Source organism: Myxocyprinus asiaticus, chromosome 29 (genome assembly GCF_019703515.2).
Source record: "Myxocyprinus asiaticus isolate MX2 ecotype Aquarium Trade chromosome 29, UBuf_Myxa_2, whole genome shotgun sequence".
NCBI classification, from domain to species: Eukaryota; Metazoa; Chordata; class Actinopteri; order Cypriniformes; family Catostomidae; genus Myxocyprinus; species Myxocyprinus asiaticus.
Window position 1 is genome coordinate 42,228,303 of NC_059372.1, and position 22,761 is coordinate 42,251,063.

The window sequence follows — 22,761 nt, forward strand, 5'->3', positions numbered from 1 at the left end:
GTAACAGTCAGTATCTGGTGTGGCCACCAGCTGCATTAAGTACTGCAGTGCATCTCCTCCTCATGGACTGCACCAGATTTGCCAGTTCTTGCTGTGAGATGTTACCCCACTCTTCCACCAAGGCACAGTCCCCGGACATTTCTGGGGGGAATGGCCCTAGCTTTCACCCTCCGATCAAACAGGTCCCAGACGTGCTCAATGAGATTGAGATCCAGGCTCTTCGCTGGCCATGGCAGAACACTGACATACCTGTCTTGCAGGAAATCACGCACAGAACGAGCAGAATGGCTGGTGGCATCGTCATGCTGGAGGGTCATGTTAGAATGAGACTGCAGGAAGGGTACCACATGAGGGAGGAGGATGTCTCCCCTGTAACACACAGTATTGAGATTGCCTGCAATGACAACAAGTTCAGTCCAATGATGCTGTGACACACCACCCCAGACCATGACGGACCCTCCACCTCCAAATCGATCCCGTTCCGGAGTACAGGCCTCGGTGTAACGCTCATTCCTTCACGATAAACGTGAGTCCGACCATCACCCCTGGTGAGACAAAACCGTGACTCATCAGTGAAGAGCACTTTTTGCCAGTATTGTCTTGTCCAGCGAAGGTGGGTTTGTGCCCATAGGTGACGTTGTTGCCGGTGATGTCTGGTAAGGACCTGCCTTACAACAGGCCTACAAGCCCTCAGTCCAGCCTCTCTCAGCCTATTGCAGACAGTCTGAGCACTGATGGAGGGAGTGTGCGTTCCAGGTGTAACTCAGGCAGTTGTTGTTGCCATCCTGTACCTGTCCTGCAGGTGTGATATTCGGATGTACTGATCCTGTGCAGTTGATGTTACACGTAGTCTGCCACTGCGAGGACGATCAGCTGTCCTTCCTGTCTCCCTTTAATGCTGTTTTAGTCTCACAGTACGGACATTGCAATTCATTGCCCTAGCCACATCTGCAGTCCTCATGCCTCCATGCAGCATGCCTAAGGCATGTTCACGCAGATGAGCAGGGACGCTGGGCATCTTTCTTTTGGTGTTTTTCAGAGTCAGTAGAAAGGTCTCTTTAGTGTCTTAAGTTTTTATAACTGTGACCTTAATTGCCTACTGTCTATAAGCTGTTAGTGTCTTAATGACCGTTCCACAGGTGCATGTTCATTAATTGTTTATGGTTCATTGAACAAGCATGGAAAACATTGTTTAAACCCTTTACAATAAAGATCTGTAAAGTTATTTGGATTTTTACAAAATTATCTTAAAATACAGTGTCCAGAAAAAGGGATGTTTCATTTTTTTTTGCTGAGTTTATATCCACAGTAAAACGAGTCCTACCTGACAGGCTGCTCAGCAAGGAAGAAGCCACTGATCCAAAACCACCATAAAAAAAGCCAGACTACAGTTTGCAAGTGCACATGGGGACAAAGATCTTACTTTTTGGAGAAAGGTCCTCTGGTCTAATGAAACAAATAGTGAACTGTTTGGCCATAAAGACCATCGTTATGTTTGGAAGAGAAAGGGTGCGGCTTGTAAGCCAAAGAACACCATCCCATCCGTGAAGCATGGGGGTGGCAGCATCATGTTGTGGGGGTGCTTTGCTGCAGGAGGGACTGGTGCACTTCACAAAATAGATGTTATTATGAGGGAGGGAAATTATGTGGATATATTGAAGCAAAATCTCAAGACATCAGCCAGGAAGTTAAAGCTCAGTCGCAAATGGGTCTTCCAAATGGACAATGACCCCAATCATACCTCCAAAGTTGTGGCAAAATGGCTTAAGGACAACAAAGTCAAGGTATTGGAGTGGCCATCACAAAGCCCTGACCTCATTTTGGGCAGAACTGAAAAAGCATGTGTGAGCAAGGAGGCTTACAAAACTGACTCAGTTACACCAGTTCTGTCTGGAGGAATGGGCCAAAATTCCAGCAACTTATTGTGAGAAGCTTGTGGAAGGCTACCCAAAACATCTGACCCAAATTAAACAATTTAAAGGCAATGCTACCAAATACTAACAAAGTGTATGTAAACTTATGACCCACTGGGAATGTGATGAAAGAAATAAAAGCTGAAATAAATAATTCTCTCTACTATTATTCTGATATTTCACATTCTTAAAATAAAGTAGTGATCCTAACTGACCTAAGACAGGGAATATTTTCTATGATTAAATGTCAGGAATTATGAGAAACGGAGTTTAAAAGTATTTGGCTAAGGTGTATGTAAACATTTGACTTCAACTGTACAGCATATATATATATATATATATATATATACACACTACTGGTCAAAAGTTTTGAAACACTTGCCTGAAATGTTTCTCATGATCTTAAAAATCTTTTGATCTGAAGGCGTATGCTTAAATGTTTGAAATTTGTTTTGTAGACAAAAATATAATTGTGCCAACATATTAATTTATTTCATTATAAAACTAAAATTGTATAAAAAAAATAAAATATATATATATATTTTTTTTTTAAATTGATGACTTGGACCAAATAATAAAGAAAAGCAGCCAATAAGTGCCCAACATTTAGATGGGAACTCCTTCAATACTGTTTAAAAAGCATCCCAGGGTGATACCTCAAGAGGTTGGTTGAGAAAATGTCAAGAGTACATTTCTGCAAATTCTAGGCAAAGGGTGACTACTTTGAAGATGCTAAAATATAACACAGTTTTGATTTATTTTGGATTTTGTTTAGTCACAACATAATTCCCATAGTCCCATTTATGTTATTCCATAGTTTTGATGACTTTACTATTATTCTAAAATCTGAAGAAAAGAATTATAATAAAGAATGAGTAAGTGTTTCAAAACTTTTGACCAGCAGTGTATATATAAAACAATTTGTAATGCATCACACTACTGCTACTATGTTGCCTAGGTCCTCTTCTAGAGGTGACTGTTACATTAAATATAGATCAACAAAGGTAGATCAGTCTTTTCAGTAGAATATTGGAATTCCCTGCCGAGAAATATTAGAAAGTGTAGTACTTTAAAAATGTTTAAATTAGGTGTTAAAAAAATGGCTGAAAGAAAACAGTCATGTGATCACTAGATAGAGTGGATATGATTTGGGTGTATTGATGTTGATTGAATTATGTTGTAGATGTGGGCATATGTGGTATTTTTTACAATTCATTTACTTCAGTGTTTTGTATAATAATATAATAATGTGTAGGTTACTTATTAATATCATTTTTAATGTGTAATTGTGAATACACACTGCTTTCCAGGGCAGTATTGTAACTGTTGCCCAAGGACTACGGTTGAAATTTAGCTTCAAGCTAATGCTGTTACAATTTATATATATTGTGAATTGTCCCTGAAAAAACAAATAAAAAAATTATAAAAAATAAAGACAAAACACCTCATACATCCTTCAAAATATCTTTGTTTGTGTTCTGCAGAAAAAAGAAAGTCATATGAGTTTGGGAAGGCATAATGGTGAGTAAATGATAGGGTAAACTATTCCTTTAATATATTATAATTTTGTAAACAAAAAACACAAAAAATCTTGTGACTATTATTTATAATGTATTGTGCAACAATGCCCACACACTTTAATGGCATCTAGGTTCCAGTGGTATTTTTCCCATTCATTTTTTTTATATAATCCTTAATAAAGGAGTTCAAAGCCATGAATTAAACCAATCAGCTCCGACATGAATCACAACATTGCAAACTTAAAAAAAAAAAATGGAAATCGGACAAAAAAACAAAGGTACAAGACTGTTCACTTAACGTCTTTAATGAGGGAACTACAATCTCATGAAGCATTGCAAATAACTTAATCTAATTAAAATCAGTGGAAAAATATAAAACTATTGATTTAAAGTTGATAAGTATAGAAATAATACTGTATATTGAAATTTAATCAAAAATATACAGATATATACAATATATAAGTAGTTTGAGAGACCGACTCGGTTGCGTCATTCACAGTGCATTATGGGAGTGGGCGGAGCTGCAGAGCTCTTTTGGTGCGATTCTCTGATTGGTGGGGTGTTTCTCTTCAGGATCATGGGTAGTGTAGTTCTTTACCAGGAATTCCACTCTTATACACGGATTGTAAAAATGAAGTTGAAATAACGAGGACTAAGGGCTTCAAAAGAAGCATATACCATCGATTAACAACCTCAGAGCTCACAGTTGGCTTGTCTTGTAAGGGTTATAAATTATTGTTATAAATAAATTCCTCTACTGAGAAAAATGAACTGGATTTTTACTTTTAGAATCCAGTTGATCTAAAACTAAATCTAAATCTAGTGTTCAATTAAAAATGCATGCAAAGCTAGTAAAATGAAATAGATGGGACACATTCATTGATTTATTTAATGATTTAATAATGAATTTATATATAAGATATTACATTTAAAAGTTTCTTAACCATCTTTAATTATGCATTTAATGATTTACTGTATTAAATGAATTCATTTATAGAAGTTTTTATATGATTAGGAATAATCAGAATAAAAAGGATGGTAACACTTTACAATAAGGTTCCATTTGTTAACAACATTAGATAACATGAACTAACAATGAACAATACTTTTACAGCATTTAATGTTAATTTCAACATACAGTAACACATTTTTAAAATCAAAAGTTGTATATGTTAACATTAGTTAATGCACTATGAACTAATAATGAACTAACAATGAACAATTGTATTTTTATTAGCTAACATTAACTAAGATTAATAAATGCTGTTAAAATATATTGTTCATTGTTTGTTCGTGATACCCAATTTACTAATGTTAATGAATGGAACCTTATTGTAAACTGTTACTATAAAAATATACTGTTCATTGTTAGTTCACGATACGTAATGGAACAAACAGAACCTTAAGTATTAACAAAAGTTTTAATAAATAAACAGATCTGACCTCTGGTAGATGTTTTGGCAGTATTTGTACCTGTATTTTTTTAACAGTGGGTCAGACATCATCTCCCGAACTAACATCCCATCTGTCAGAAACTGAGTGAGAGACAGAAAATGACAGAGTACCACTGATTCAATGCTTAAGTTTAAAGGTTCAATATATAATGTTATAAGGTGAAGTAACACTAAAAATCTCTATAAATGAAAGCTTTTAAGTGTGTGATAGCTTATTAATGGGAAAATACTGTATCTACCTTTATACGTGTGGCGTGAGGGTCAGAGCAGTCGTCAAACCTGATGGTGTAGCCCACCTCATGCCCTAGAAACGCCCCTCGCTCCTCTGCTACACGACTGGCCACCTGTGCACACAGTTACAGACAATAACCGGCCTGCAGCAGGTGTAGATCTGAGATTCAGGCATAAAGAACAGGAGTAGATACATACAGATGTAGCAGCCACCCGTCGAGGTTGAGTGACACCAATCACCTTCCCTTCGGCCGCCCATCCCGCTTCCAATAAATACTGCCACAAACATCAACAATGAGAACCATTACAGATGCACACTGTGTGAACTTTTCAACAGTTTCTGTCAAGTAAGCAAGTTTGCCAAAGAAAAAATGAATGGCTTTTACTCTGATTGGTCGAGGGTATCAGACTGACCTGTGGGATCTGTGTGCTTTTTCCAGATCCTGTTTCTCCAACAATCACCACAGTCTGGAAACTCTCAACCAGATACAGGATGTTGTTTCTGTGCTGAAGACAAAACAAAGAACATAATTTATTAATGCAGAAAAAGGTTACATGTATGGAAGCAATGCTACAAAAACAAAATTAAAGATTATTCATAGAATATACCCTGTCAAAGATTAAGATTCATAAGATGAAATGGTCGGTAAACAAACCTAATTTTTATTTATTTCTCACAGAATGTGAATATCACCATAGGATGGTAAAGTTGTGTAACATTAGCAAAGCAATAAGAATTGTTATGATTTTTAATTTTAATAACGACAGACCCGTGATATTTTTTTCTTTAAATAACCCTGAATATTTTCTTTCTTTCTTTTTTTATAATCTGTTTGTATTGTACTTTGAATAAGTTTAGCATGCTTGTCTAACTAAAATGTCTAACTAAAAAAATATAGACAAAGTTTGAGTCTTACAGGGTAATAATGCAAAATCAAAATACAAACAATACTGTCACATTTAGCAATGGTAAAATGTTTATATGTTTAATTGCCCGATGCTTATACTAAATGTTAAGGGTTTAAACATACCACTAGCAACCACCCAGAAAACCCTAGCAACCACATAGCAGCATGCTTTTTCCTGACTTCGTTATTTTATTTGAAATATTTATTGAAGCAAAACTGTACAAAAGATGAAAAATGAGACATTTGAAAACTAAACTATTTTTCAGGGCTGTCAATTGATTAACATTTTCATTGAATTAACTACATGCTTGTGACGAGGAGGAGGGCGTGGCCAGGCCTTGATGGTGCACGGCCAGCGCTGAATCAGCTGATCAGCAGGAGAGCGAGATAAAGCGGCGGCCAGAGGTGCTGGTTCGAGAGAGAGAGAGAGAGACGCACGCGGCCACGCTGCACGTTTGTTTATGTTGGTTTTAAGTTTACCATTAAACTTTTATGTTGACTGTTTAGCCTGTTCCCCTCTCCTCCTTGCCCGTCCTTATACTGTTACAGTGGTGCTGAAACCCGGGAGGGAGGAGGGATGCACTGTCTTGGAGTCCTTGCCGCTGCCATCCACCAGGGGAGCAGCCGCGGCCATCTGCCTGGGGACAGAGGGATCGCTGCCGGCCACCAAGAGCCAGAGGAACCACGGCCATCTGCCGAGAAGGGGAAGAGCGGTTCCGTCCACCAGGGGCCGGGGGACTCGCTGCCGTCCACTGGGGGAGGAGCAAGCTGGCGTCCGCCAGAGGGTGGAGGAGCAGTTGAGGACCGGGCAATAGCGCATCCGGGAGCCGACAAGCAAGTTCTTCTCTCTCTCTCTCTCTCTCAGTGTGTCTCTGCTCGCCCTTTCCCCATGCCTCCCCTTGTCTCTTCCCCAGGTTCACAGAAGGCGGGGTGGGCCACCGGCTGACAGAACGACCGGAAGGGCAGCGTCTCCCCACCCAGAGATGGGGGGGAGTTAGTCAGACTGGTGGCGCCCTGGCCTGAATCGGGCGGGGGAGGAGTGTGACAAGGAGGAGGGCGTGGCCGGGCCGTGATGGAGCACGGCCGGTGCTGAATCAGCTGATCAGTGGGAGAGTGAAATAAAGGGAAGCCGAAGGTGCCAGTTCGAGAGAGAGAGAGACGCATGCAGCCGCGCTGCACATTTGTTTATGTTGGTTTTAAGTTTACCATTAAACTTTAATGTTGACTGTTCGGCCGGTTCCCGCCTCCTCCATGCCTGTCTTTATACTTTTACAATGCTATGCTGATTAATTAATCAAATTAATCATAATTAATTACAAATATAAATATTTGCTCAAAAAGGCCCACAAATAAAGATAATTTAATATAAAATAATCAAAATAATTATAAAAATAATATATAAAATTATAGTAATCAAAAACATTACATTATTGTGGCAGACGAGTAAAGCATTGATTAGACTATACAAAAAGTGGCTTTAGAGGTCAGTATGTTTTGTTTGGTTAATTTCCATATTATTGAACATAAGAGTCCACAGCAATCCATTTACAAATGGAGAAATTGTGAAAAATGTTGTGCTCAGTGATGTCATACAATGGCAGTTTATGGTGACCACCTCTTCACACTTCAAAAGAACACAAAAGTATAATTTAGAAGTCTAATAAATTATTCCACTAGACTCATGATTGTTATAAAAGCATACGATAAGGTTTGGTGAGAAACAAAACAAAATCTAATGTAGTATTTATTGAAAATCTTGACCAAAATCTTGCTGTCCAGTGTGCGTTCATGAGAGTACACGAGAGCAGAAGTTTATACAGCCCCCGCATGCGAGATGGAGCGTTCAAGCAAAAACTTGTTTCGTTTATTTAAAAAAAGGTCTGCCGCAATGAAAGTAACAACAAAACACAACACAGCTGCACACAAACCAGCAAACAGAACTTACAAAACATGTCTGAAGAGTTTGAAGTCGAAGATTAGATGCACTTCTATGACCAGCCTTATTTGTATGAACCGGGGTACTCGGAAATCAAACGGAGAGATGGAAGAGGCTGATGCAGCCACACTCAGAAGCTACAGTCAGACAGATAGTACAGGGGTCCGCAGTGCTTTGGAGGTTTTGGAAGTTATGCTTACTGAAAGTAAACTGGAAGAACAGGAGAGAAAGGCGGTAGAAGTGAGAATGTTAGTCACGTCTTCTCTATTCTGAACCGGTGTGTGTGTGTGTGTGTGTGACAGACCTCAGACTGAAGAGAGCGAGACCTCAGTGAAAACAGTCGGTAGGTGTAACAGTCTCAGCCAAAATCGTGCCGTTTTTAACTGGCTTGTGAGATGCTAGCTTCAATATACTGTTATAAGAATAATTTTGGACTGATGCCAGTTCACAGCAGATGGGGAAACCAAGCGATCAACAGAATGTCTCATCGCTTGTCTGGGTTAGTTAGGACAAAAACTCTAATTAACATAAAAAAGATACCTTTTATCACGTGTCGTTTGGCATCTGGTTAGGACATGGTGTGAATGTTACTGCCTCCATCTATCCCTCTCAGTTTCATTTCCGAGTAGTCTGGTTAAAACAAATAAGGCTAGGTAATGAAATATCATCTGTGACGAGGAGGAGGGTGTGGCTGAGTGGCCGGGCCGTGATGGTGCACAGCCGGCGCTGAATCAGCTGATCAGCGGGAGAGCGAGTTAAAGGGGAGCCGGAGGCGCCAGTTCGAGAAATAGAGACGCACGTGGCCGCGTTGCATGTGTGTCTGTGTTTGTTTATGTTTGTTTTATGTTGAGTTTCTTATTCAATTTTATGTTTACTGTTCAGCCGGTTCCCGCCTCCTCCTTGCCCGTCCTTTATCTGCTGCCCATCTCCTTTTTGACTTCAAACTTTTTGACTCTTCAGACATGTTTAAGTCGGTTGTCTGGTTTGTGTGCAGCTGTGTTGTGTTTTCTGTTGTGAATTTCTCTAGTGGTCCAGTTACACCAACAACAAAGCGGCTTCTCTCTTGAACGCCCCATCTCGCGAACAGGAGTTGTGTATTCTGCTGCTCTCTCACACTCTCATTAACGCGCACAGGAGATAAACCGTCGGTCAAGATTTTTGCTTAATACGTTAGATTTCAGTATGTTTCTCACCAAACCTTATCGTATGCTTTCATAACAATCATGAGTCTAATAGAATAATTTATTAGACTTTTGAATGATAATTTTGTGTTCTTTTGAAGTGTGAAGAGGTGGTCACCATAAACTGCCATTGTATGACATCACTGAGCAAAATTTTTTTCACAATTTCTCCATTTGTGTTAAGAAAGAAAAGTAATATAGGGTTATTACAATACAGGGGTGAGTAAACAATGACTGAACTTTCATTTTTGGGTGAACTATCTCAAGTAATGTTTACAGAATGCATTCTTGTACACATCTGTACACATGCATCTTACAGTTCATACAAAATCCTTTAGTTTTAAGCATTGCCCACCAACATCCACTCAGTTTACTCACATAAAACAAGACTTGTACTACACATCTATAACTAATACTGGCATTATAGACAGAGGGGAACTGGCTCCCCCAGTTGATCCTGGTTTCTCCCAAGGTTATTTTTCTCCATAAATTAACAGCTTATGGAGTTTCATGTTCCTTGCCACAGTCGCATGTGGCTTGCTTACTGGGGGTCTAAAGACATATAATATTTAAGGCATAATTTTCAGTCGCACTATTTGTATAAACTGCACAGTGAGGACTATAAGACATTACAGCCTCATTTGCTGTCACAGCATCATTCTCTGTAAAGCTGCTTTGAAATGATGTGTGTTGTGATAAGTGCTATGGAAATAAAAATATCTTAATTTGACATGCGTCAGACAGACGCTTTTGGTGGGGCTAACTGTCTCTAGACATAAACACTGTTTCAAACTAAATATAGTTTGGAACTCACCAATTTTTTTTATTTATTTGTTTATTTTTATTTTGCACAGTTAGAAAAAAAAACTTAAAACTAAAAAAATACTTTGTGCAAGTGTAGTTCTTCATTGTGTGGGGTGGCTGTCAGTGGTACCTTAAACACTGGCAGTCTCTGTCTCTGTTTCTCTATAGAGAGAGCAGTGTGAGGGTTATAGATGACGGGAGAGCCGGTGGTCTCAGTGGACAGATCTCTCTCCTCACACACACCGGGGGCCTCTGATCCTGTAAGAGCCCACACATCAACCATATACACAACACTCAATACACTGACAGCATCTCATTCTGTGTAATACATCATAATCAATGCATTTTATGAGACACAAAAACATACATCATCTCATCATGTCAGTCAAGTGCAGGACAGTGTAATAACTGTTAAAATAATGCATTGTTTCATATTGCTGTAATATGATGCATACGGCACGTGATCATGTTATACTCATGCACCACTGCAGTAACACACACTAACGCATCAATAACGTTTCAGCAACACTCTCTCTCTCTCACACACACACACACACACACACACACATACCAGCCCTGCTGCTGAATGCATTTACTATGCATTCATAAAACGCTTTAAAATTATATTGATTACTATATAATGATAATTCTGTTCTGCTAAATGAAGTAAATATTACCGGGTTTCCAGAATTGCATGGTGGAGTGGGGCGCCGCCATGATGCACTACGTCATTTGCGTCAGTGACGTCATCAAACCACGTAAATTCTCATCTGAACACTAGAGGGCGACAAAGACCAGACGAACTAAAAAAAAAAACATCATTCAGAGCCCTTCTACTAAAAACCTACAATCTCAGTATAAAATAGCATAAGGCGGCGGAACACTGGCGAGGAGACAAGAGGCCGTTTTTTTTTATTATTGGATGTCTATGGAGGAGATGCTTCAGTGTGCTGAATAAACTGCTTTTGTGAGGAAACAGCTTATCACTTAATAAACTGACCACCTGTCCGCTAATCTTCAGAGTGTTTTACACTAAACAATCATTTTGAAGTGAACTATGTGTGGAGTTTACTATGATACATTTCTGTTTTTTAAGAGAAAATACGGACAATTATGCGACAGGTAGGTGTCAGTTTACGGCTCTCCCCATTCATTTGTATGGTTTCCGCAAACGGTGACTTACTGTCGTAACACGCTAGTTTTTCGCTCTCTGAAATGACAAAAACGCGGAAGTTGTTTTCGAGTAAATAAAAGAATCTTTGCATCAGATATTTTTATGTAGTATTAGTAGTAGTAGTAATGTTAATAATAATAAATACTTTATAATAACATTTATAATTAAGAAACTGAATCTACAGTTCAATGTACAGTTCAACATGTAAAATTGTAATTTAATTTGTAAATTGTACATACAGGTGCATCTCAATAAATTAGAATGTCGTGGAAAAGTTCATTTAGTTCAGTAATTCAACTCAAATTGTGAAACTCGTGTATTAAATAAATTCAATGCACACAGACTGAAGTAGTTTAAGTCTTCGGTTCTTTTAATTGTGATGATTTTAGCTCACATTTAACAAAAACCCACCAATTCACTATCTCAAAAAATTAGAATATGGTGACATGCCAATCAGCTAATCAACTCAAAACACCTGCAAAGGTTTCCTGAGCCTTCAAAATGGTCTCTCAGTTTGGTTCACTAGGCTACACAATCATGGGGAAGACTGCTGATCTGAAAGTTGTCCAGAAGACAATCATTGACACCCTTCACAAGGAGGGTAAGCCACAAACATTCATTGCCAAAGAAGCTGGCTGTTCACAGAGTGCTGTATCCAAGCATGTTAACAGAAAGTTGAGTGGAAGGAAAAAGTGTGGAAGAAAAAGATGCACAACCAACCGAGAGAACCGCAGCCTTATGAGGATTGTCAAGCAAAATCGATTCAAGAATTTGGGTGAACTTCACAAGGAATGGACTGAGGCTGGGGTCAAGGCATCAAGAGCCACCACACACAGACATGTCAAGGAATTTGGCTACAATTGTCGTATTCCTCTTGTTAAGCCACTCCTGAACCACAGACAACGGCAGAGGCGTCTTACCTGGGCTAAGGAGAAGAAGAACTGGACTGTTGCCCAGCGGTCCAAAGTCCTCTTTTCAGATGAGAGCAAGTTTTGTATTTCATTTGGAAACCAAGGTCCTAGAGTTTGGAGGAAGGGTGGAGAAGCTCATAGCCTAAGTTGCTTGAAGTCCAGTGTTAAGTTTCCACAGTCTGTGATGATTTGGGGTGCAATGTCATCTGCTGGTGTTGGTCCATTGTGTTTTTTGAAAACCAAAGTCACTGCACCCGTTTACCAAGAAATTTTGGAGCACTTCATGCTTCCTTCTGCTGACCAGCTTTTTAAAGATGCTGATTTCATTTTCCAGCAGGATTTGGCACCTGCCCACACTGCCAAAAGCACCAAAAGTTGGTTAAATGACCATGGTGTTGGTGTGCTTGACTGGCCAGCAAACTCACCAGACCTGAACCCCATAGAGAATCTATGGGGTATTGTCAGAGGAAAATGAGAAACAAAAGACCAAAAAATGCAGATGAGCTGAAGGCCACTGTCAAAGAAACCTGGGCTTCCATACCACCTCAGCACTGCCACAAACTGATCACCTCCATGCCACGCCGAATTGAGGCAGTAATTAAAGCAAAAGGAGCCCCTACCAAGTATTGAGTACATATACAGTAAATGAACATACTTTCCAGAAGGCCAACAATTCACTAAAAATGTTTTTTTTATTGGTCTTATGATGTATTCTAATTTTTTGAGATAGTGAATTGGTGGGTTTTTGTTAAATGTGAGCCAAAATCATCACAATTAAAAGAACCAAAGACTTAAACTACTTCAGTCTGTGTGCATTGAATTTATTTAATACACGAGTTTCACAATTTGAGTTGAATTACTGAAATAAATGAACTTTTCCACAACATTCTAATTTATTGAGATGCACCTGTACGTGTAAAAAACGTATAAAACAGTATAATTTGAAAAGTGATTTACAGTGGTTTTTATTTGTTAGATTTTTTTGTAATCAAAGGAACGTTCAGGCTTCAATGCATGTTCAGCTACAAAAAATAATAATAATAATTTTGAAGCTCCAAAAAGCACATAAAGGCAGCATAAAAGTAATCCATACAACTCCAGTGGTTTAATTCATGTCCTCTGAAGCGATCTAATCGGTTTTGGGTGAGAACAGACCAAAATATCAATTCTTTTTTTCACTGTACATCTTGACAGCGGCTCAATTACACTTCCTAGCGTCATCTAGCACTCTGCGCATGCGTCAAGCACTAGGAATTCATTACCATGAAGCGAACCGACTGGATTGCTTCAGAAAATATTGATTAAACCACTGGAGTCTCATGGATTACTTTTATGCTGCCTTTATGTGCTTTTTGGAGCTTCAATGTCTGGACCTACAGAGTTGATATATTCTTCTAAAAAATCTTTGTGTTCAGCAGATGAAAGAAAGACACATCTGGCATGGCATGAGGGTGAGTAAATGATGAGAGAATTTTCATTTTTGGGTCAACTATCCCTTTTAGCTGAATTAGTGTAATAATGTTACTTATCAATGTAACTTTATTGAGCAGAGGATATTTCTGTATTATGTTTACAGTTTAAAAGTTTGCCTATATGCAATGTTAGCTAATAATTGTACTGTAAAGCAGTAGCAAATACTTCCATGCAGTAATGCATACAGAATAAACTGCATGTTTTTTTTTGTCATAGATGTTTATATCAGACTGAAAGGAATTCAAGTATCCAACACACTCTGAACATGACTTCAGAGTTCAGTTGTTGGTTAATAAATGTTCAATGTGAATAAAAACTAACATAAGGAACCACCCTTGATCAAATATTGAATGCAAACGCCAAATTTATGCATTATGGGTGATATATAAAAGTCATTTGGAGACAGGGATTTCTCTAAATACAGTCATAAAACAAACCAAAGAATCTTTCAAGTGCAGTTTTACAAATATAGTAAATGGATAAAATTATTGAGTCCATCAGAACATCGTTTGAAAAGTGTGGGGCAGACAATGCCCATGTTTAATTTTACTCTCCAAAACATCTCAGCCAGAAAATAGTCTCTCTACAGCCTCATTTATATCTTATTAATCATAACAAGCGTTCAGAACATCCGCATTTCCATGAATACACTATAAAATACTGAGAAGTGTTACACTGACAAGACATAAAAAATACATTAATACATTACGGATCTGATAAAATGAAATTGTACAGAATTTACACGCTGCTATTTGATTTACTGGTCATAACAGAGTAAGACAATGTGTGTTGTAAGCTAATTGTGAAACAAACAAACCAAAAAAACATCAAATTAAGTTAAATTGTGTTTGATACGACAGCATTCAAACAAGAAAAAGAGGAAACTCAGAAATAACATTATCAACCCATTAGCCGTGGCAGTGCACTGGACAACATTAGCTTAAAATTCAATGAGCCCTGGATTCAACAAGGTTATGAACGTGTACCCACAATGCAGCTGTTCCTCAAGGCCCAAACATGCTACTGGTCACATACACAGATGCCTTGAAAAGTAGCTCACTCCAGCCCTTCCACATCACATTAAATAAAATGTCCATCATTGTCTCTCCAGGATTACGGGTTTCAGGTGTGTTCTCAGTTGTAGTGTAGCGCCGTGTAGAATATTATCCAAACCACCTGCATGGCAAACACAAATCAGTATTATCAGACTGTTTACATTATGAAGAAATACCTTGAGATTAGAGCAGTCACAAATAACGCATTAACATATACAATTAATACAAAAAATTAAACGCGTTACTTTTTCTTAATCACGATTTACGCATTTACCGTTAAAGCATAAACACTGGTTTGAAGGGCGGAACTTTTGCGATGTGTCCGCTATAGGAGTCATTACACCGATGCACAAACCACAAACACACACAACAGTTATTCAGTGTCAGTGATAAAGTGATGGAGAAAGGAGCTCTTAATGCTATTTGATGTACAAAACAAGCCCAGATTGGACTTGTGTCAGAAATCAAGTATTTTTCAGCCTATGTAAGGTGGATTTTAATTACCACAGAAGCAAGTGAAATCTTAACTATCACCAAAATGCAGCAAGACATTTTTGTCTGCAAGAGCTTTTCATGTGGAGTTCAAAGCGACTCTGTCACCCTAACTCGAATTCCCGATTGCTGTAGCAAAGTCGAAAGCCACAGTCCGCTGGCAGATTAATACTGTGGAGGATGAGAGTTTAAGGGATTAATGCCCATTGCAATGAATATGTAACATATGTGGTGACTAGTTCTTTCAATTAGTCAAAGACTTTGGGAAACATTTAATGATACTTGAATTGGTGATATTTTAGTGTATTTTTATCTTTATACTGTGGAAGGCTTTGTTTGGGAAATGTTAATAAAGCATTATATTGTTACATACTGTTTTCTTTTCTAAATTAATTTTGACAGGAAAAGAAGTATATATATATATGAGTCAAATTTCAGCACTTCTAAAATCTGCGATTAATCGTAACTATGAAAAATTATTTGATTAATCACGATTAAAAAATGTAATCGACTGACAGCACTACTCAAGCTACGTTTGTCACATTTCCATTTATGTTCTAAATCTCACAAAACTATCAAGAAATTATTGGGTCATTTTCACCACAAAAACTAAAGAAATTAATATTGAAATGAGAAATTATATTTTGCATAAAGTTTTATGGCCAATGAGAGTCTTTTTGCATTGTAACATTATTTTAAAGATAGTTAAGCACATCTTCACCGTAAATGCAAGAAAAAAAAAGAAAGTACATCATGGTAGTATTTGGTGTACTGAATTTAATTAATGCCGATTTCAATAATAATAAAATGTGTCCAGACAGGATGATTATTACAGTATTACAGTAACAAGAATGAGAATTTATTACAGGAATGAAAATTAGGGATTAAAATGTGCTACACTGTCATTTTAAAACATAATTTAAAGGAATATTCCAGATTCAATACAAGTTAAACTCAACTGACCCTTCGCTAAGCCCCACCTTAAAAGCGTTTCAGACCAATCCTATCTTAGCAACTGTTGCTGTTCGCCATTTCTCAGTGTTTGCTTTTTTCCAACAAGAGTCTAGGGGAGTAATGTGTGTTTGAGTAGTCTTAAACAAAAGTTTATAGAATTGATCCAAAAAATGTAAAAAAAAATAAAATAAAACGTTGTGGCCGGGACAACTGTAATAGTGAGACGAGGTACTTAGAGAGGATACATGTATAATGTCAGCGAGGACACCTACATTTGCTTCTAGGTAAATCAAAGCTTATACCTTTATGTTAATTCATTTATGTATTGATTCAGATCTTAGTAAAGGCGATATATATTATTTTAGGACACTCTAGTTAATATAACAAATACAGAATGAGAATAAACCCACCAGAAACAAAGCAAATGAAGTCATGAATCCTTCTTTAGTGAGCTCCCATGTCCCTCCATACTCCTCCTCATCCACCTGCTGAAAACTGCTGAAGTACACATACAGAACACCTGCGTTGATCACACAGAATCTGAGGAAATAAACACAGACAGCCAATCATAAATCACTGATGATTTCATGAAGATCACTTTCAGTTAAGGATTGCAGTACTCACATTGCAATACCCAGAAACCCTTTCAGTGGCGCAACACCCCATATTACGCCCAGTATGATAGCGATGATCTGACGAAACCAGTAGACCACGTCTAAAAACTCATCCTGCAGTGAAAACGGATCAATAGAAAGGGACATTAAGGAATTAATTAAAATCAATGAATAAGACAACAATAACAAACATCACTTTTGCCATGTTTACATCAAGATCAGGGCCCGTATTCACAAAGGTTTTTATTGTACCACTAGGTGTTCTCCAAAGATTTCCTAGCGAGTCTTTGCTTAAACCTATTCACAAAACTGCTAAGGGCAAGTTTTACTAAATAAATCTTAATGTAAGAGTAAGGTGGAGTTGACCTCGCTGATATGGATTACATCACATCACATTTCATGAGCGCGCTCTTTTAAATCGCCCACAGTGATAGATAGACAGAGTACTGCTAAGTGTCAGCGAAGACAGACAACAATATATACTGTATATCCACTAGGTAGGTGGCACGTGTCAAATTGACATCCACATGAATGGCCGGACCCAGGATTTCCCAGCAGAACATTGCCCAGATCATCACACTCCCTCCACTGGCTTGTCGTCTTCCCACAGTGCATCCTGGTGCCATCACATCTCCAGGAAAACAGTGCACACGTACACTGCCATCCACATGATGTAAAAGAAAACGGGACTCATCGGACCAGGCGACCTTCTTCCATTGCTCCCCGATCCAGTTCAGATGCTCGCGTGCCCATTGTAGGCACTTTTACGGTAGTCAGGGGTCATCGTGGGCACTCTGACCGGTCTGCAGCTATGCAGCCCCATACGCAGCAGGGTGTATGTTGTGACAGATTCCTCCCATAACCATCATTCAAATTTTCTGTGACTTGTGCCACAGTAGACTTGCTGTCGGTTCGGACCAGACGGGATAGGCTTTGTTGCCCTCACACATTGATGAGCCTTGGGCGCTCAACACACTGTCGCCGGTTTATGGTTTGTCCCTCCTCAGACCACTGTCTGTAGGTACTCACCACTGCTGTCCGTGAGCTCCCTACAAGCCTTTCCATTTCAGAGATGCTCTGACCCAGTCACCTGGCCATAACAATTTGGCCCTTGTCAAAGTCACTCAGGTCTTTACTCCTGCCCATTTCTCCTGCATTCAAAACATTGACTACGAGAACTGATTGTTCGCTTACCATCTAATCTAACCAGACCTTGACATGTGGCCTTGTTAGGAGATCAACGTTATTTGCTTCACCTGTGAGTGGTTATAATGTTTTGGCGACACACGGAGGACCAACAGCATATTATTCAGGTGGTCAAAATGTTTTGGCTCATCTGTGTATAGTTTGATAGATTATTCTTATGACGAATGACAGAAATTCCCAAATCATCCGCGCTACACAGTTTCATTTTCATGTGGTCAGGATTACTTTACCTCCAGTGTAATTGGGTGGTTTCAGTTTGTGGGAGAGGGACCTGCAACTCTTAAGTTTACAATAATTGAAAACACCCCTCGCGATTCTGGCAATACCTTTTTTAAAGGTCAATGTCAACATAATAATATTTATAATATTATAATGTTATATTATTAAATACATCGACTCAGTTGTAATTCAGGCGATACTTTTTAAAAGGTCAATATCATAATAATCTAATTCATTGTTTTTAATGTGGATTGACTATAGCAGCTTCGGATAGCTTTTGAGTCACTCTTAGGGATTTAGAAGTCCTCAGGAGGACTTCTAAGCTGTCGTGGGTTTAGGAGCTACTTATAGTGTTAAAATGCTTCATGAATTACTCTTAGATGAAAATTTTAGGAGTCCGAAAATTAGTAGTGACACGCCCCTAATTTTTAAGAGTTGCTCCTAAATTTCCGCGTTAGGAGCTACATTTAACCATAAGATTTTTTGTGTATACGGGCCCAGGACATCAGATAACTACTCTTGTTATGAAACCCATGTTTCCCTGACAACATTGTGTGCTAAACCTGCATAACTTGTCAGGATTTTGAACATGGTACCATAGTATTGCCATGTTTTTTTTACATGTAATATGGTAATAACATGGTTTTTGGACCTGTACCGTGGTAATAACATGGGTTTTTGGACATGTACCATAGTAATAACATGGTTTTGGACATGTAACCATGCTAATGACATGGTTTTTCAACATGTACCATGATAACAGCTTGGTTTCTGGACATTAAACATGGTAATAACATGGTTTCTGGACATTAACCTTGTTAATAGCATGATTTTTGGACATGCACCATTGTACTATGTTTTTTGGACAAGTACCATGGTGATAACATGGTTTCTGGATAAGTACCATGGTAACAACACGGTTTCTGGACATGTACCATGTAATAGCATGACTTTTGGACATGCACCATTGTATTATGTTTATGGACAAGCACCATGGTAATAGCATGGTTTCTGGACATGTACAATGGTAATAGCATGATTTCTGGACATTTACCATGGTAATAACATGGTTTCTGGACATTTACCATGGTAATAGCATGGTTTCTGGATATGTACCATGGTAATAACATGGTTTCTGGATATGTACCATGGTAATAGCATGATTTTTGGACATGCACCATTGTATTATGTTTATGGACAAGCACCATGGTAACAGCATGGTTTCTGGATATGTACCATGGTAATAACATGGTTTCTGGGTATGTACCATGGTAATAGCATGATTTTTGGACATGCACCATTGTATTATGTTTATGGACAAGCACCATGGTAATAGCATGGTTTCTGGACATGTACCATGGTAATAACATGGTTTCTGGACATGTACCATGGTAATAGCATGATTTTTGGACATGCACCATTGTATTATGTTTATGGACATGTACCATGGTAATAGCATGATTTCTGTACTTGTACAATGGTAATAGCATGATTTCTGGACATTTACCATGGTAATAGCATGGTTTCTGGATATGTACCATGGTAATAACATGTTTTTTGGATATGTACCATGGTAATAGCATGGTTTCTGAATATGTACCATGGTAATAACATGGTTTCTGGATATGTACCATGGCAATAACATGGTTTCTGGAAATGTACCATGGCAATAACATGGTTTCTGGAAATGTACCATGGCAATAACATGGTTTCTGGATATGTACCATGGTAATAGCATGATTTTTGGACATGCACCATTGTATTATGTTTTTGGACATGTACCATAGTAATAGCATGATTTTTAAACATGCACAATTGTATTATGTTTATGGACAAGTATCACGGAAATAACATGGTTTCTGGACATGTACCATGGTAATAACATGGTTTCTATATATGTACCATGGTAATAACATGGTTTCTGGACATGTACCATGGTAATAACATGGTTTCTATATATGTACCATGGTAATAACATGGTTTCTGGACATGTACCATGGTAATAACATGGTTTCTGGACATGCACTATTGTATTATGTTTATGGACAAGTACCATGTTAATAGCATGGTTTCTGGATATGTACCATGGTAAAAACATGGTTTCTGGACATGTACCATGTTAATAGCATGATTTTCGGACATGCAACATTGTATTATGTTTTGTTAGAGAAGTACCACAGCAATAACATGGTTTCTGGACATGTACCATGGTAACAGCATGCTTTTTGGACATGCACCATTTAATTATTTTTATGGACAAATACCATGGTAATAACATGGTTTCTGGACATGTACCATAGTAATAACATGATATCTGGACATGTACCATGGTAATAACATGGTTTATGGACATGTACCACAGTAATAGTATGATTTTTGGACATGCACAATTGTATTATGTTTATGGTCAAGTATTATGGTAATAGCATGCTTTTTGGACATGCACCATTGCATTATGTTTATGGACAAGTACCATGGTAATAGCATTGTTTCTGGACATGTACCATGGTAATAGCATTGTTTCTGGACATGTACCATGGTAATAACATGGTTTCTGGATATGTACCATGGTAATAGCATGGTTTCTGGACATGTACCATGGTAACAGCATGATTTCTGTACTTGTACAATGGTAATAGCATGATTTCTGGACATTTACCATGGTAATACCATGGTTTCTGAACATGTACCATGGTAATAACATAGTTTCTGGACATTTACCATGGTAATAACATGTTTTTTGGATATGTACCATGGTAATAGCATGGTTTCTGGATATGTACCATGGTAATAACATGGTTTCTGGACATGTACCACAGTAATAGCATGATTTTTGGACATGCACCATGGTATTATGTTTATGGACAAGCACCATGGTAATAGCATGGTTTCTGGACATGTACCATGGTAATAGCATGATTTCTGTACTTGTACAATGGTAATAGCATGATTTCTGGACATTTACCATGGTAATACCATGGTTTCTGAACATGTACCATGGTAATAACATGGTTTCTGGACATTTACCATGGTAATAACATGTTTTTTGGATATGTACCATGGTAATAGCATGGTTTCTGGATATGTACCATCGTAATAACATGGTTTCTGGACATGTACCATGGTAATAGCATGATTTTTGGACATGAAATATGGTAATACAGTGCTTCTGATCAAGGCATTATGGTATTACCATGTTTTTGGATATGAAGCACAGTAAGATCACTGTGCAACACATGGCATCATTAGTCATTTAAAGAGCCCAATCCCTGGACATGACACCTAAACCCTTAACAATGAACATCTTTAACACTCACATACACACACCTATACATGCCAGAACACATTACAATACATGTTAATGATAATGATATGTAGATATAATGATATGATTGCAATATATCAGACCTTTTCTTCCCACACTGCTTTACAGCTGATAGCTTTGCTCCATGTGGACTGCTTGACTCCTCCATTTAGCACGTGGACCTCCTCTTTCCGCTTCGAGCTGCTCGTCATGATGTGCAGTCTGTCCACACTCAATCCGGGTCTGGAATTAAACTTGATCTGAAGAGAACAAACTTGATTGGTATTATAAGAGATCTCTGCAGTCGTTCACATCCACTGTTCAATGCCCCACATTGATAAAGCTCAGGACACTAACACTGCGCACGCGTAAGCAACTCATGACCTTGCCGATGCGTCCAATGAGCGAATGCGACGTCTCCGCGATTAGCCAATGAGAACGCAGAACAGGCGCATGCGTCCATGTATGCGTCCCATGATGCGGCCAATCACCGTGCGCCCTCTGCAGGTGAGTTATGAAGAGTGCCATTAAATGAATGAAAACATGAATGAAATCAAAGTTTTTATAGCAAGTCAGTCCACTGTCGGCCAACTTTGGAACGCTCTCGGGAGGCTATTTCCAGTCATGCCAGTGCAGCTCTTATCTACTTCAATGGAGAAAGACAAAAATCTCAAAAACGGTTGGTCAAGATTACGATCAAAAAAATATTTCAAATCAGCAATAGAATCTGACAATACTGGTATCATAAATTATGTTTCTTTACCTCATATTACGCTATAAAACGCAATTTTCCTGGATTTATAGCTAATGCGCATGCGCATTCTAAAGTTGACTGACAGGTGATGTCTGTATCTAAAAGGTGATTGGCTCTTTTACCTGTAAGGCGGGACTTCCTTTCTACATCCGTTGACCGTTGGGTGCTCAGAGCTCCTTGGTTGAGCGTTCCAATTTCTCCCATTCATTAAAATAGAAGTGGCCCGTCTCTGCTAATAATCTCTGATGAAATGTAGTTGCACTATTTTAATATTTTGTTTACATTTATATTTATATCTATATAAATAAATATGCGTACGTATTTTTATTTTAAAATATAATTTAATATTTTTATACATACTAAAAAAGTGTAATTACATTATAAACAAAATTCTAAATAAAGAATAAAATTTAAACAATATTTACGTTTTAAAATTCATTTAACTTTCATATTTTAGTTACTATGAGTATCCTTTAATTTCAGCTGCACTACTATTACACAACCATGCTTTAGAGTCTTTAAACTTTTTTAATTTTTTATAAAAGAACAATGATTAAGAATATTTTAAAATGCATATTAACAATTATAGATACTTTTAAAGGAATATTCCGGGTTTAATACAAGTTAAGCTCAATCAACAGCATCTGATGGCATAATA

General features: G+C 38.0%; 2 protein-coding genes across 2 annotated transcripts in view; both read right to left on the bottom strand.

The window, feature by feature from the left end:
- The window catches only part of LOC127419783 (probable ATP-dependent RNA helicase DHX35), a 38,339-nt gene extending 27,643 nt beyond the window's left edge, over positions 1–10,696 (bottom strand). The window contains exons 1-6 of the mRNA XM_051661507.1: positions 10,625–10,696; positions 10,078–10,205; positions 5,533–5,625; positions 5,317–5,394; positions 5,127–5,231; positions 4,907–4,968 (exon numbers count right to left, since the gene is read on the bottom strand). Of these exons, the coding sequence (XP_051517467.1) occupies positions 4,907–4,968; positions 5,127–5,231; positions 5,317–5,394; positions 5,533–5,625; positions 10,078–10,205; positions 10,625–10,664 (506 nt within the window). The 5' untranslated portion in view covers positions 10,665–10,696. The remainder of the gene's footprint in view (positions 1–4,906; positions 4,969–5,126; positions 5,232–5,316; positions 5,395–5,532; positions 5,626–10,077; positions 10,206–10,624) is intronic.
- Positions 10,697–12,837: 2,141 nt separating this feature from the next.
- On the bottom strand, positions 12,838–21,713 carry LOC127419807 (respirasome Complex Assembly Factor 1-like). Its single transcript, XM_051661558.1, has 4 exons — positions 21,454–21,713; positions 16,631–16,734; positions 16,417–16,546; positions 12,838–14,681 (listed from the first exon to the last, which is right to left on the bottom strand). The coding sequence occupies exons 1-4, from the start codon at positions 21,559–21,561 to the stop codon at positions 14,640–14,642; spliced, it is 384 nt and encodes a 127-aa protein (XP_051517518.1). The 5' UTR covers positions 21,562–21,713; the 3' UTR covers positions 12,838–14,639.
- Between the last annotated feature and the right edge of the window lie 1,048 nt (positions 21,714–22,761).

Bases quoted from the DNA above. Each gene is read 5' to 3' on its own strand.
- LOC127419807 (XM_051661558.1), bottom strand. From the start codon at position 21,561: ATGACGAGCAGCTCGAAGCGGAAAGAGGAGGTCCACGTGCTAAATGGA. The intron at 16,735-21,453 runs GTCTGATATATT...TTTTCACTGCAG, and splicing joins AAGCAGTGTGGGAAGAAAAG to GATGAGTTTTTAGACGTGGT. The intron at 14,682-16,416 runs GTGGGTTTATTC...TTTGCCATGCAG, and splicing joins CTTCATTTGCTTTGTTTCTG to GTGGTTTGGATAATATTCTA.